The sequence below is a fragment of the Pseudophryne corroboree genome, chromosome 1, assembly GCF_028390025.1.
Source record: "Pseudophryne corroboree isolate aPseCor3 chromosome 1, aPseCor3.hap2, whole genome shotgun sequence".
NCBI classification, from domain to species: domain Eukaryota; kingdom Metazoa; phylum Chordata; class Amphibia; order Anura; family Myobatrachidae; genus Pseudophryne; species Pseudophryne corroboree.
The window spans coordinates 49,752,604-49,767,901 of record NC_086444.1 but is presented as its reverse complement, the minus strand read 5'-3'; the positions used below and the strand labels follow the sequence as shown (position 1 = coordinate 49,767,901).

Below are 15,298 nucleotides of genomic sequence, written 5' to 3'. Positions count from 1 at the left end.
GCCGCAGTCACCCTGCAGGCACCGCCGCCTACCCGCACCCAACTCCCTGCTCCCCAGCTGCAGCAGACGCCGCGGGCTGTGTGGGCGTCCGCTGCAGCCGGCTCCAGTGACAGACACTAGAGGTCATGACGGCTCTCCCATAGAGAGGAGCCGCGGGCGGCCAGACGGAGCAGCAGCAGTAGCAGCTGTCGGGAAGCAGGAGCAGGGCAGTGGTAAGTATTGTTTTTTAAAATATTTGTGTGTGTTTGTAAGTGGCTACTAAGGGGCACAGCGACAGGGGGCACAGCTACTGGGGGCAAAGCAACATGGGGCACAACTACTGCGGCAAATCTACTGGGGGCATAGCTACAGGGGGCAAAGCAACAGCGGGCACAGCAACAGAGGGCACAACTACTGGGGGCAAAGCAACTGGGGGCACAACTATTGGGGCAAATCTACTGGGGGCATAGCTACAAGGGGCACAACTACTGGGGGCACAGGGACAGGGGACACAACTACTGGGGGGCACAACAACAGGGGGCACAGCAACAGAGGGCACAATTACTGGGGGCAAAGCAACAGGAGAAACAACTACTGGGGCAAATCTACTGGGGGCATAGCTACAAGGGGCACAACTACTGGGGGCACAGCGACAGGGGGCACAACTACTGGGGCAAATCTACTGGGGGCATAGTTATAGGGGGCACAACTGCTGGGGCAAATCTACTGGGGGCATAGCTACAGGGGGCACAGCTACTGGGGGCATAGCTACAGGGGGCAAATCTACCGGGGCAAATCAACTGGGGGGCACAACTACTTGGAGCAAATCTGGGGGCATAACTACTTGGGGAAAATCTGGGGGCATAGCTACTGGGGGCTTAACTGTGGCCACGCCCCTCCCCTATGAAGCCACGCCACTATTTTTTTGCCGCACGCCTCTGGCGCGCACTAACTGTTTTGCCGCTGGGAGGGGGGGGATGAAAACTTTCACACTGGACGCCACAAGGTGTAGAACCGGCCCTGATTCCCATAAGACAACATATAAAGTATTATACAGTATATAAACTATAGCTGGCACTCAAGCACTTTTAAAGTGAAAGTACAGTATATTGTGAATAAAGTCACAATTTTTTTTAACTTTGTTCACAATATACTTTATCACTTTAAAAGTCCTTGAGTGTTGTCCCTTTTTTCTGTATATGTATAATGATGCAATTCACCCTAGCCTACCTTCATCTCCCTTCCAGGAGGTGGTGGTCGTGGTGGTGGGGGTTGCAGGTTAGGGGGCGCTAGGCTGAAGCTTTGCCTAGGGTGCACAGAGACCTTGCATTGGCCCTGATCTTCGGCCCCCTCGGCTTCAGGAGGATGTGAGTGGCGGCAGGGGATTGCGGGCAGGTGGCGGCGGCGGGCCAGGAGACTTGCCCACCCTTCCGGGGGGCTTGGGGGGCTACCTGATTTTCGAGAGAATCCAGGCCAATTCTGGGAGAGTAGGCAAGTATGCAATGGTAGCGGCTTTGCTATCTTCTGCGCAGCAACCTGCACCATATTTCAAGTGGGCGGTGGTGCAAGCAAAACAAAAAAATGTATACAAAATAATAATAATAATAATAATAATAATAATACAGAACAAAAAGGCAGAGAGACTATTTATCACACTATGCAATTTTGCAGATACAGTATTTTCGGGGTTCACCTGAACTTGGTTTAAAACCAAAAACATAAACAAATCCAGTAGCAAATTACTTCTTATCTAGAAGGTGACAGTTCTATCTATATAAATAAAGCAAAGTAGTGCTAAAAATGATGTCATCACCTTGGAATGTAATGACAGTTGGTCTGACCTCTGATCCCTCCCACCTGTGTCAGTGATGTCACTTCCAGAGAGTTCAGGCATAACTCACATCTACAGTCTCCAAACACTTCTGTTATTTCCCATACTTACTCATCACACATCACATCATGCTGACCGCTAAGACAGTCCTGATAATCACCCAATAACACATAACACATTAGCCACAGAAGAAAATGTATAACAATATGCATGAAAGGAAAAAGGTAAACAGGGATGCACAGGCCACATACTGAAAGATACGCTCTGTAGAGGAGAAAAGATGAGGACGTCCCAAAAACTACAATATAAAGAACATAGGATAAGGATAATTTATGTAACAAATTCAAGTGCTAATAAGAGGAATAGACGGATGAGAGGGGAGAGGGAGATGTAGGAAGAATGGGAGAGGAGAAGAAAAAGAGTGGCTGGAGCTCTGATGAGAGAGAGGAAGAGAAAGATGGCAGAGCAAAGTAAGTGAAAGAGAGAATACCCCAGACAGGCAGCACTGGGGACATCTAGTTGTACACCAAACATGAGTTTAATAGTTGTTTTTGCTTTTTTATATATTGCCAGTATCACCAGCTATATATTCCTGTCCTTGATGCCAGGCAAAGCTTTGGGCTCAGTAGGGTATAAAACTGCTACACACCTGTCCGTCACTCTGTGCATCCTGATGGAGGATGTCATTACGGAAAGAGAACTGATTACATAGGAAATAATGATGTCTGGGCAGGATCAACATCGGAATTAGCAGAGGTCACAGGAAGGAGTAATCAGGGGAGAACAGATTAGGGGACGGGGTAAGCGATCTGAAGAGTAAACGCAAAAGATCTAAGTACAGAATAATCATATCAGCAACAAGATCCATTTTGCTGAACCAATCACACGGCGATAAAGATCAGATCACACAGCATTATATAATATAAATGTGATGTAAATGGGGGTTGGGGCATACGTATTGTATTTTGAATTCTAGCCAACTGCAAGTTGTGTCATTGCTATAGTACAGTATGATAATAAATTAATCGATTAAAGGGCCAAATCCACCAAATATCTATCCCAGCAATATTTTTGGGTGCGATACTGGTCGGCAGCAGTAAACAACGCCGGCCAGTCAGGTCCCGTCTGAGCTTGGTTGAGCCATCATTCAGCCCAGCCTCGGATATAGCATAGGATGAAATCCATGATCATTGGTGATACCTGGCGATGGGGAAATTGGCACAGACAGATGCCACACACACAGGGCACCATGCCTAGTTAGGTCATGTCTGCTATGGACACAAACCACTTTGCCACGATTAAGTGATGATTATAACAATAGCATCAACTTAATTAATTGTGTAACACAGTCACAGTGGTAAATACAAAGACGATTTGAATATTCTAAACATGATAGACAGCAGATTCTCTCAACCTCGTTGCTAGAAGAATTCTGATTTATATTGCACTGCGGGTGTCTAGACCTCATAATGTACGTTAACTGCGACCAGCATGATCTCCATTCAGCTTTTCCTAATTTTTTTCAGCGTCAGAAACTGACCTAAAAGTAAACCATCTCCCATTGTTATACATTATGTCAATGAGAGCACCAACTAGTGCCAAATCAATATGTTGCTTAGTGAATTCTAATGCTATAGTTGCATGGTTATATCTTACTACATACTACTATGTTGGGGCGCCATTGCAAATTTGAAAAAGTTTTGTAAATTTTAGTCTCATTTCTTTGAATTTGAATGGAAGAACATTTTTGAATTTAGGTCTAACTTTAGCCATATCTACATCACAAAGCCAATGGGGGGTCATTCCGAGTTGATCATTCGCTGTCGTTTTTCGCAGCACAGTGAACAGGTTACTACTGAGCATGCATATGCACCACAATGCGCACGTGCGTTGTACGGGTGCAAAGCGGATCGTTGCTGGGCAATGGATTTAAGGAAGAATCCATTCGCACAGCCAATGGCAAGGAGATTGACAGGAAAAGGGCGTTTAGGGTGTCAACTGACCGTTTTCAGGGCGTGGTTGGAAAACCGCAGGCGTGTCCAGGTGTTTGCAGGGCGAGTGTCTGACGTCAATTCCGGGACCAAAAAGACGGATGTGATCGCAAGGGCTGAGTAAGTCCAGAGCTACTCAGAAACTGCAAAAAACGTTGTCGTCCCGCTCGGCTGCACACTCGTTCGCACACTTGCAAAGCGAAAACACACTCCCCCGTGGGCGGCGACTATGCGTTTGCATGGCTGCTAAAAGTAGCTAGCGAGCGATCAACTCAGAATGACCCCCCAATGACCTAAAGAGCCACTTAATACATTTATCAAGCCTTTGAGAGTGATAAACTGCACGGTGATAAAGTACCAACCAACCAGCTCCTAACTGCCATGTTACAGGCTGTGTTTGAAAAATGACAGTTAAGAGCTGATTGGTTGGTACTTTATCACCGTGCAATTTATCACTCTCCAAGGCTTGATAAATCTGGGCATAAGTCTGCTTTACAAGACACAGCTGCTCCTGCATTATCTTTAAAACAAAACAAAGCTACAACAAATGACGATGACGATGGATATATATAGTTATACATTATGGGTGGAATTCAAATGTTTGAAAAGTCGGTTGGGTGTCTGTTTTTTTCCTCTCTATCTGACAGACTCCCAACTGACTTTTCAAACATTTGAATCTCCCCCCTAAGAAAACAAGTAACTTTATTAGTGGTTCGACATTGGTAAATCCTACATAGAATTGCTGCATACTCACTGCTCCTCCACCAGCTGCCTCTGATACTCCTCATACTCCTCCCGAGTCATCCCCTGAGCGGCAGCCGGGTCTGAACTATCTCCACCTTCCTTCTTCTCTTCACTCGATTCTCCGAACCCAAAACTCTTCATCTGACTGCTCACCATATTCTTAATCAAGAAGGCCATGTCACCATCCACCCACAGGTAAAGCACTAGCACAAAAAATAAGAGTAAAAGACCATCAAGAATAAAAAGTCAGCCTGGGAAAATGCCTGCAGCAGTATCAGCTTGTCAAGGGCAAACTGTTACCGGGAACTATATGCCAAAAATGGTTTGTCAGCCATAATCTGGATTAGCGGGCGAACTGTCCTGTATACCGAGACAGATGGTTCAGATTACTAGAAAAATCATTAGATGCAGCTGCCTACTTTCCATAATAATACCTTAAGCTAATTTCCAATCAATGTCCATGTAACAGGAAAAAAAAGACTTCTTCCATATTATTATTTAAGATGTAAGGGACTAGATCCCCAATAAACACTGCTCATAGGAAGCTGATTCTAGGTGACGGATTACCTGCTGGTGGGTTCCTGTTTAACAAGATCCTTAGGCACGTGGACTGCTTGTTACAGACAATTTAAACTGAGGCTGGTTGATTAACTGCTTTTAGTTTATCCCTGGTACATTGTACACTACAGTATGCTGTAGACCAGTGGGCAACAGGCGGCCCCCCCAACCTTTACCTGACGTGTGAGTCAGCTGTTGCTGATCTAGCTTTGAGAAGAAGACTCCAGACAGATTTTGCACATGTAGCCCTTGAAGTATATTAGGTTGCCCACCTCAGCTGTAGACAGTAGGGAGGAACTACCGGCCATAGAACATATATTCTTATCAGTGGCAAACGCAGGATTTTTAGAGGGGGGTTTCCAAATGTCAGTCCACAATCTCCCACTCTACAGAACGCTTGCGCAAGTGCGGGAGTCTGGGGAGCAGCAGAAGAACCTAGTACCGACCCTGGACATTAATGGAAACAGTGGTCTTTTTATACACTGGATACTATAAGGAATACATTATTATTTATCACTATAGATCAGGGGTGGGCAATTATTTCAGCTGAGGGGCCACTTCACATTTCCTGTCAGTATCCGAGGGCCACACACAAAATAGCAGCTCCCCCCACTTGCCAAAAATATAGGGACGTGCCTTCATGTGGAAGGGGTGTGGGCAAAAAATAATACAGATTCATATTAGGCTGCACAATAGTCTCCATTATTCAAATTGCGCCACACAGCGCCACTTACACACATTACACCAGGTAGAGCCCCTTTTACACATTACACCAGGTAGAGCCCCTTTTACACACATTACGGCAGTTAGAGCTCCCTTTTACACATTACAGATGGTAGAGCCCCCTTTTACACATTACAGATGGTAGAGCCCCCTTTTACACATTAACATTTTATGTAGGATAATTATTGCGCAGCAAGCAAATTATCCAGTGTCTTATAGCCCCTGGGGAAAGGTGTAACACAGTGATAGAACACGGGGGGGTGACACAGTGACAGAACACGGGGTGGTGACACAGTGACAGAACACGGGGGGGGGGGGGGAACGACACAGTGACAGAACACGGGGGGGTGACACAGTGACAGAACACGGTGGGGTTGACAGTGACAGAACACGGGGGGTGACACAGTGACAGAACACGGGGGGGTGACACAGTGACAGAATTCGGGGGGGGGTGATAGTGACAGAACACTGGGGGGTGACACAGTGACAGAACACGGGGGGGGGACAGTGACAGAACACGGGGGTGTGACACTGTGACGGAACACGGGGATGACACGGTGACAGAACATGGGGGGGGCGACACGTGACAGAACACAGGGGTGACATGGTGACAGAACACAGGAGGGGATGGTACAGCGAGAGCTAAAGTTCTCTCCCCGCGACCTAAAAAAAGTCTGACGCCACTGCCCGCACACACAAATATACACACACTATCACACACACACACTCTCTCTCACACACACACTTTCTTTCACTTTTCCCATTTACTTACTGATCTGGCTGGCAGTGGCAGGAAGGATGGATCTGTAGCAGTTTGCCTCTTGTCCCGTGTAGCTCCGCCCCCTGAGGTCCCGTGTAGCTCCGACCCCTATCGGCACATAGCTCCGCCCCCTTTTCGGCTGAACACAGCCGTTGTCACTGTGGACGGGAGGAGGAGGCTGCTACAACGCAGCAGGGGAGAGAGGCGCCGCCCGCAGCTAGGAGGTACTGCAGTGCAGAGCAATGACAAGCAGCTCAGCCGGTCGGGCCGCTTGTCATTACTCGCTGGTGGGAGGCAGTGGGCCGGGCAGGATCGGTTTGCGGGCCGCATCCGGCCCACGGGACGTATTTTGCCCACCCCTACTATAGATGGTCTCTAGTATAGACTGTATCAAACAAAGTGGTCAGGAAAAGGTTAAACATATCATAATAAATTAATTAATACACAAACATAATAGAACCAGTACAGCACTTTCTAAGCACACATTCTCCCACCTCGTGGTAAGGCTCCTGTCTCTTCTTCCTGGTAGCTACTCTCTGGTCCAGAGCACTGATGGAGGACTCAGATCCACACACACAGCAAACTTGGTAGAAGAAGTTACTACCACTGGGCATGTGTAGTGGTAAACGGGTGATGTGGCGCTAGCTGTAGTAATCTTATTATATAGCATTGCTATTGCTGCCTTAATGTGAGCCACTTGCCAAGAGGAGGGGGGTTTCTGTGCAACCGGAACCCCCCCCCCCCCTTCCCCCTTGCCTATGTTTATAGTACATGTTCTACAATTTATTCTCACACCCATGGGGCATAAAGGGCCCAACAGGGAATGCAGCTGGGGTGTCATCCATGATACACTAGCAGGTATCCAATCATAGATAAAGGGATGCCTTTATTATTGTTTAAAATTACATAATCATCTCAAACGTTTTCAGTCCCGTCGAGACCTTCATCAGGAGACACTACAATACATCATTGTGCAAACGCATATCCCATCCAGATCCAGCAAGTTGTTTTGTTTTTTTTGCATTTTGGGAAAAGGCTGTATTGTGGTGCACCAAATATGGAAGGTACAATTAAGGCCTTGCTTCAGACTACAGTTCACAGCAGGAGCCACCAGGGTGTAGCAATTGGCCATCGAGGGAAACCAGTGAGAATGGCATCAAGATTGCTTTAAAAGAGGTAACGCAGCAGCTGCCAGATGTGTCTGGAATTGCCTCGACAGGAGTCTTGGCCAACTCAAGCTCTGTACCGACTTGTCAGTTTCTACAACGGTGGACTGAAGCAGCTTATCAAAATCACAGATTGTCTTTCTTTGGTTAGATACAGTAGTCTGTACTGCACTACAACTGGCCAAGTTGGACAAACAAATGTGTGTAATTACTTAATTCCATATACTGAAGCCAGAGGTCTGTGACTCCAAATCACCCCGTCGAACTATGACTGCATGGTGGCTTGGGCCATTAGACCCTCACCAAAAGGAAAAGGGACTCATTGCTCCATGGCTGCTCTGATCAATGAGGACTTCTTTCTTATGTGCCTTTCTTAGCTTTTTGGTTAACATGCTCATGTACGCTGTGGGGCTAAAAGGAGCCTAAGGGGGCAAGGGTCTTCAAGGCCAGCTACATCCCATGGCTCAGATTGGCTCCTTTCTTCCTGAGATCTTCTAAAGCTTTCCTCAGAGAACTAAGGGCCTGAATTCTTGTGTGCTGATGGATCTGATCTCTCCACCATCGGTCGCAAAATTGACTCCTCTAGTACCACCTGCCTGGAGTCTTAAGATATGCAAAGTGCCTTACTAACTGCATTGTTATTCCCATTCACCAGTGACTGTTCAGGCTCCCCATGACTGTAGCAGCAACGGGGCATGCTGCAGCTCCAGAGTCTGGCAATGGTTCCTTTGGACAAAAAAAATCAAGTGATGGCCCATTGCCTACTGGGTGCACCACAGTGTAAGAGACAGGGGAGAATCGCTCTTTGACAATACGGTTGATAGAGTGACAGCGGACGCATCTTCTGAAACATCTGAAGTATTGAAGGCGTAGTAGACAGAGTAGTGTAGAATCAAGTCATATCTTTGTCCTCAGTTTTGGCCAAATGACAATGGCCATTTGAAATCAAAGAGAAAGTGTCCAATGTAAATTATACCCGGGTAACTGCCAGGTAAAAAGAAAGCCTGAACAAATCTATCATGCAAATATGATAAAACCCTGGATAGGTTAGCTCTGTTGGCCAGACATTGCCATACAGTAGCTTCAATGGCATTAATTCCCAAACAAGAGTGGAAAATTTGTTGGCTCAAGAGTACGAAGGCAAAAAGTTTCCCCTATGGAACAGAAACACCCATCCGCACGTCAGTGACTATGGGTATAATTCAGAGATGGACGCTAGTGCAATTGCGATTTTCTCTGCATCATAACTGCCGGTATCTGCAAGTGAAGCCGTCGCCCAGAAATGAAGAGACACCCAACAGACCTATCGGAACTCATTCGCAAGTGTGTATACATATGTAGCCTATGTGCAAGAACAAGGAACATTGGGGGTCATTCCGAGTTGATCGCTCGCTAGCTACTTTTTGCAGCCGTGCAAACGCATAGTGGCCGCCCACAGGGGAGTGTATTTTCGCTTTGCAAATGTGCGAAAGCGTGTGCAGCCGAGCGGGACGAAAACGTTTTTTGCAGTTTCTAAGTAGCTCTGGACTTACTCAGCCGCTGCGATCACTTCAGTCTTTTTGGTCCCGGAATTGACGTCAGACACCCGCGCTGCAAACGCCTGGACATGCCTGCGTTTTCCCTACCACTCCCAGAAAACGGTCAGTTGCCACCCATAAACGCCCTCTTCCTGTCAATCTCCTTGTGATTGGCTGTGCGAATGGATTCTTCGTTAAATCTATCACCCAGCACCGATTCGATTTGTACCCATATGCCGCGCCTGCGCATTGCGGTGCATACGCATGCGCAGTAGTAACCTGTTCACTGCGCTGCGAAAAACGTCAGTGAGCGATCAACTTGGAATGAACCCCATTGGGCTTAAGGGTAGCCCTATGTATATGCAGTCTGGACACAACAGTGGTGATGCAGGTGCCATGTTTCCATACATAAGAGCTCATAGCTGATGGCAGATACACGCTATGCAAACGGCCATGGCACGTCTGCATTTTTTGCTGCCACAACCAGTTAACACCCCCAAATGGTCACTTCCAGTAAATCACGCTACGACTAAATCCTCATTGTGATCAGGATCGCATCTGTACCTTGACGCGCACACAACGTGATCATTGCACATGCAGTCTGCCAGTAATCGCTCAGCAGTGTGGAACATCTGCCTTGGGTCCATCTCTAAATCAGGCCCAGTATGCATGAGGTTGTGGTCCGGATTCCTAGCTATCCGCAGCTGCAGTGACTGTATGCAAATGCCACTACAAGCTCCTTCCCTTGTGTAGATCCATGCATCCAAATGTACAAAAACTAAGACGCCCACTTTTAGCGCCCATGCACGCTTTAATATCGATGAGCGAGTCCTTATACACCACCACCGGTCACACCATCAAAACTTGTCCCAACCTTGTGGCAGTTGCAGTTTCTCCATCTGACCGCAGCCTCCTATGCCTGCATCTGTGCGTCTGGGAATGCAGCCGCTTTCATTGACACGCCCACTGATTGGACCACGTTTGCGTGCATTTCTAACCACTTCCCAGGAATGCTCCTCACTTTTCCACATTTATGATACCATGCGTCTAGATTGCAACAGCACCTTTGCGCGTATGTTGGAGCTTTTAGGAATTTGCGCTCATACTTGGTTGCTACTATGTGAACATCAGCGTTAGGTGCTGGTTTGAATCATGCCCTGTATTATTACAACGGGTCTTCTTTAAAAAGGACAATAACATGCATTATATAGTAGTAGTAACAAAATGAATGGACACTTATTCAAGTATTTTACAAGTTGTCACATGTACGCAGTGTCAAGGACATCTCAACATTTAGTTGGCTCATGTAAATATAGTTTAACCTATAGTGGGCGTATTTCTAATGGGTGCAGGTTGTGCAGTGCACAGGAGCCCCGCACCACACACTCTGTGCTCAGACCATACCTAACTGGTGCTGGCAAGCAGGTATCCTACACAGCACCATCTTCCTAGTCAACCACTTATGCTGTATCAAAAACAATTGTGTGATATGAAATTTTTCTTATATGAAATCTTCTTCCCTGACATGCGGGGGGATGCCCAGCACAGGGCTAGCCCGCCCCGCATGTCAGTCCAGCTCCCCCTCGCAGAAGTGCAAAGGCATCGCACAGCGGCGATGCCTTTGCACTTCAAGAGTAGCTCCCGGCCAGCGCAGCTTTAGCATGCTGGCCGGGAGCTACTCATCGCTCCCCGGCCTGCAGCGGCCGCATGTGACGTCACAAAGCCGCTGCGGCCCACCCCCTGTTCGGTCCAGCCATGCCTGCGTTGGCCGGACTAAACCCACGAAACGGCAGCCAAACGCCGCCGTTCCGCCCCCTCCCGCCCAGCGATCGCCTCTGCCTGTCAATAAGGCAGAGGCGATCGTATCCCTGTTACGGCCTTCGGCCGTCTGGCATGCGCCGGCGCACTACGGCACCGGCGCAGTAGGGACCCGTTCACTCTGCTGCGTTAAAACGCAGCGAGCGAATGGGTCAGAATGACCCCCATTATGCTATCAACTGTGAGTGCCCTCTTTTTACTACATATACATATGGGATGCCGGCAGGCAGTCATAATGCTGACGTCCGGAATTCCAGTATCGGCCGAACTGCAGACGCTGGCATACCGATCGCAAGTATGCGGGCCACTGTGTTAGCCCCCCCAAAACTGGGGTGGGGGTTTATGTTTAGGCACCTCCAGGGATGGTTAGGGTTAGGCTGTGGGGTAGGGGGGGTTAGGTTTAGGCATCGCCGGGGAGGGTTAGGCTGCGGGAAGGGAGGGTTAGGTAAGTATACTTACCTAGCCCCGGCGAGATTCACTCCATCGGGATGCCATGGTCGGTCTTCTGATCATCGGTATCCTGACCTCCAGTAAAGCATACCACACCCTATACGTATCTCTGTCTATAGTCCACAAAGGTGTGGCACTTAGGTCAAATAAACAAACGACAGAAGGCTGAACAGTTTCGACCAACGTTTTGTGTTACTGATACATGGTCTTCAGGAATGATCCTGAAGACAGTTGCATCAGTAACACTGAAACATTGATCAGGCTGTTCAGCCTTCTGTCGTTTGTTCATTTGACCTGAGTGCCACACCTTTGCACACTTTACTTTATTGGCGAGGACACCGGGCATTGGCCCTCATTCCGAGTTGTTCGCTCGCAAGCTGCTTTTAGCAGCTTTGCACACGCTAAGCCGCCGCCTACTGGGAGTGAATCTTAGCTTATCAAAATTGCGAACGAAAGATTAGCAGAATTGCGAATAGACACCTCTTAGCAGTTTCTGAGTAGCTCGAGACTTACTCGGCATCTGCGATCAGTTCAGTCAGTTTCGTTCCTGGTTTGACGTCACAAACACTCCCAGCGTTCGGCCAGACACTCCTCCGTTTCTTCAGACACTCCCGCGTTTTTCCCTGAAACGGTAGCGTTTTTTCACACACACCCATAAAACGTCCAGTTTCCGCCCAGAAACACCCACTTCCTGTCAATCACATTACGATCACCAGAACGAAGAATAAACCTCGTAATGCCGTGAGTAAAATTCCTAACTGCATAGCAAATTTACTTGGCGCAGTCGCACTGCGGACATTGCGCATGCGCATTAGCGACTAATCGCTCCATTGCGAGAAAAATATAACGAGCTAACAACTCGGAATGACCCCCATTGTTATTTATCTGGAGAGCTGGTCTTGTGCTCTATATAGTGTTTATTATTATTAACGGTTTCTTATTGAGTGCAGCACATTCCATTGAGCTTTACAATTGCAGTGATAAAACAAAACTGGATAATAACAGACAGACATAGAGCTAAGAAGGCCCTCCTCGCAAGCTTACAATCTATAGGGAAATAGGCATTATTACAAAAGGATAGGTGCTATCTATTTTCTCATACGTCCTAGATGATGCTGGGGACCACATCAAGACCATGGGGGTATAGACGGGATCCGCAGGAGACATGGGCACTCTTAAGACTTTTCATTGGGTGCGAACTGACTCCTCCCTCTATGCCCCTCCACCAGACCTCAGTTTTAGAAATGTGCCCAGGCAGACTGGATGCACTCTGAGGAGCTCTACTGAGTTTCTCTGAAAAGACTTATGGGGGTCATTCCGAGTTGTTCGCTCGTTAGTTTTTTCCCGCAACGGAGCGATTAGTCGCAAAGTGCGCATGCGCAATGTTCGCAGTGCGCCTGCGCCAAGTAAATTAGCACAAAAGTTTGGTATTTTACTCAAGGCCTAACGAAGATTTTTCATTGTTCTGGTGATCGGAGTGTGATTGACAGGAAGTGGGTGTTTCTGGGCGGAAACTGGCATTTTATGGGAGTGTGCGAAAAAACGCAGGCGTTTCAGGGAAAAACGCGGGAGTGGCTGTAGAAACGGGGGAGTGTCTGGGCGAACGCTGGTGTGTTTGTGACGTCAAACCAGGAACGAAACTGACTGAACTGATCGCAGTGTAGGAGTAAGTCGCGAACTACTCAGAAACTGCTAAGAAATTTCTATTCGCAATTCTGCTAATCTTTCGTTCACAATTCTGCTATGCTAAGATACACTCCCAGGGGGCGGCGGCTTAGCGTGTGCAATGCTGCTAAAAGCAGCTAGCGAGCGAACAACTCGGAATGAGGGCCCATGTTAGGTTTTTTATTTTCAGGGAGAACTGCTGGCAACAGACTCCCTGCTTCGTGGGACTGAGGGGGCAGAAGCAGAACCAACTTCCTAAAGAGTTTCATAGTTCTGCTTCTGGCTGACAGGACACCATTAGCTCCTGAAGGGTACTGAACGCTAGCCATGTCTAGATGCTCACTCACACAGCACACCGTCAACCCCCTCGCAGAGCCAGAAGACAGGTGAGTATGAGAAGAATGAGCTTCTATCAAGTAAGTGATGGCTGAGGTACGGCGCGTCTGGCGGGAGCGCATTGCGCCATTGCTGCACACACACACAGGCACTGCAGGGTGCAGGGCGCGGGGGGGGGGGGCGCCCTGGGCAGCAACAAATATACCTTAAACTGGCTAAAAGGGGGCATAAGATGCCGCTGGCACAGCCCTACCCCGCCAGTATAAATATCATTATGTATGCTGAGTGTAAGGACGCGCCATTGCGGGGGCGGAGCTTCTTCCTCAGGCAGCCAGCACACTACTCAGCGCCATTTTCTCTCTCTCCTCAGGCTGCAGAGAACATGCTGGTCCTCTCCTCCACTTCTGACAAGTACAGGGTGCTATTAAGGGGGGGCACAAAGCGATTGTGGTGCAATTAATTGTGTGAATTACTGTTTAAAAGCACTGTTTGGCTGTGGGCATTCTGTGTTCACAGGCATAGCATACTGGCGCTGGGATTGTGAACTGGCTGCTCCTATACTGTGTCCCTCTGACAGATTTTACTGTGGGTCTGTCCCCAAATAAGTCCCAGTGTGTCTGTTGCTGTGCTGTACACGTGTGAGGCATGTCTGAGGCAGGGAGGTCCTCCCCGGAGGAAGCCAATTTAGGGACACAGAGTTGTAATGTGGTAGCGCTACCGGCACACCAAGAGCCTGCATGGGTGAAAGAGATACGTGACAGTATGCATCTGATTAACCGAAGATTAGATAAGTCTGAATCTAAGGCTGCATGCTGGAGATAATCTGTGGAAGATGTGATTTTTCAGGATGCTGTTATTCCTTTTGCAGGCGGCCCCTCTGGGTCACATAAGAGACCATTTGCAAATGTTGTGCACACGGATACCGACACGGACTCTGATTCTTGTGTCGACGATAGTGACTCCAGCGAGATAGATCATAAATTGGCTAAAAGTATACAATATATGATTGTGGCTATAAGGTACGTGTTGGAGGTTATATAAAGCACTCCAGTACCTCAGGAGAAGGCTTATTTTTGTAAGGAGAAGAAATCAAAAGTCACGTTCCCTCCTTCACACGAACTAAATGCTCTTTTTGAAAGAATGTGGGTGAATCCTGATAAGAAATTTCGTATTCCCAAAAGGATTCAGATAGCTTACCCTTTCCCGGATGAGGACATGAAAAAATGGGAGTCACCCCCTGTGTTAGACTGTACGCTTTCCAGATTGACAAAGAAGGTAATTCTCCCTGCACCTGGCACGGCTTCACTTAAGGAGCCGGCAGACCGCAAAATGGAAACAACATTGAAATCCATTTATGTTACCAATTGTACGCTGCTCAGGCCCACTATTGCCTGCGCGTGGGTGGGTCGCGCTATTGAAAAATGGCCAGAATGCATGTCATCAGAGATTGACACGATTGATAAAGATGAGATACTCCTTAAGTTAGGGAATATCAAGGACGCTGCCGCTTCATGCTGGAAGCAATGAAGGATATTGGACTCTTGAGTTCACAAGCCGCTACCATGGCAGTATCGGCTAGGCGGGCGCTGTGCATTCGCCAGTGGAACAGGGATGCAGATTCCAAAAGAAACATGGAGGCGCTCCCATATAAAGGTGAGGCCTTATTTGGCGATGGCCTGGATGCGTTAGTCTCGGCGGCTACCGCAGGTAAGTCGACATTTTTACCCTCTGCGCCTTCACCCGGCAAAAAAGACCTATCA

General features: G+C 48.0%; 1 protein-coding gene across 1 annotated transcript in view; it reads right to left on the bottom strand.

The window, feature by feature from the left end:
* The window catches only part of CPLX4 (complexin 4), a 30,968-nt gene extending 26,238 nt beyond the window's left edge, over positions 1 to 4,730 (bottom strand). The window contains exon 1 of the mRNA XM_063913987.1: positions 4,556 to 4,730. Within this exon, the coding sequence (XP_063770057.1) occupies positions 4,556 to 4,722 (167 nt within the window). The 5' untranslated portion in view covers positions 4,723 to 4,730. The remainder of the gene's footprint in view (positions 1 to 4,555) is intronic.
* Positions 4,731 to 15,298: the final 10,568 nt, after the last annotated feature.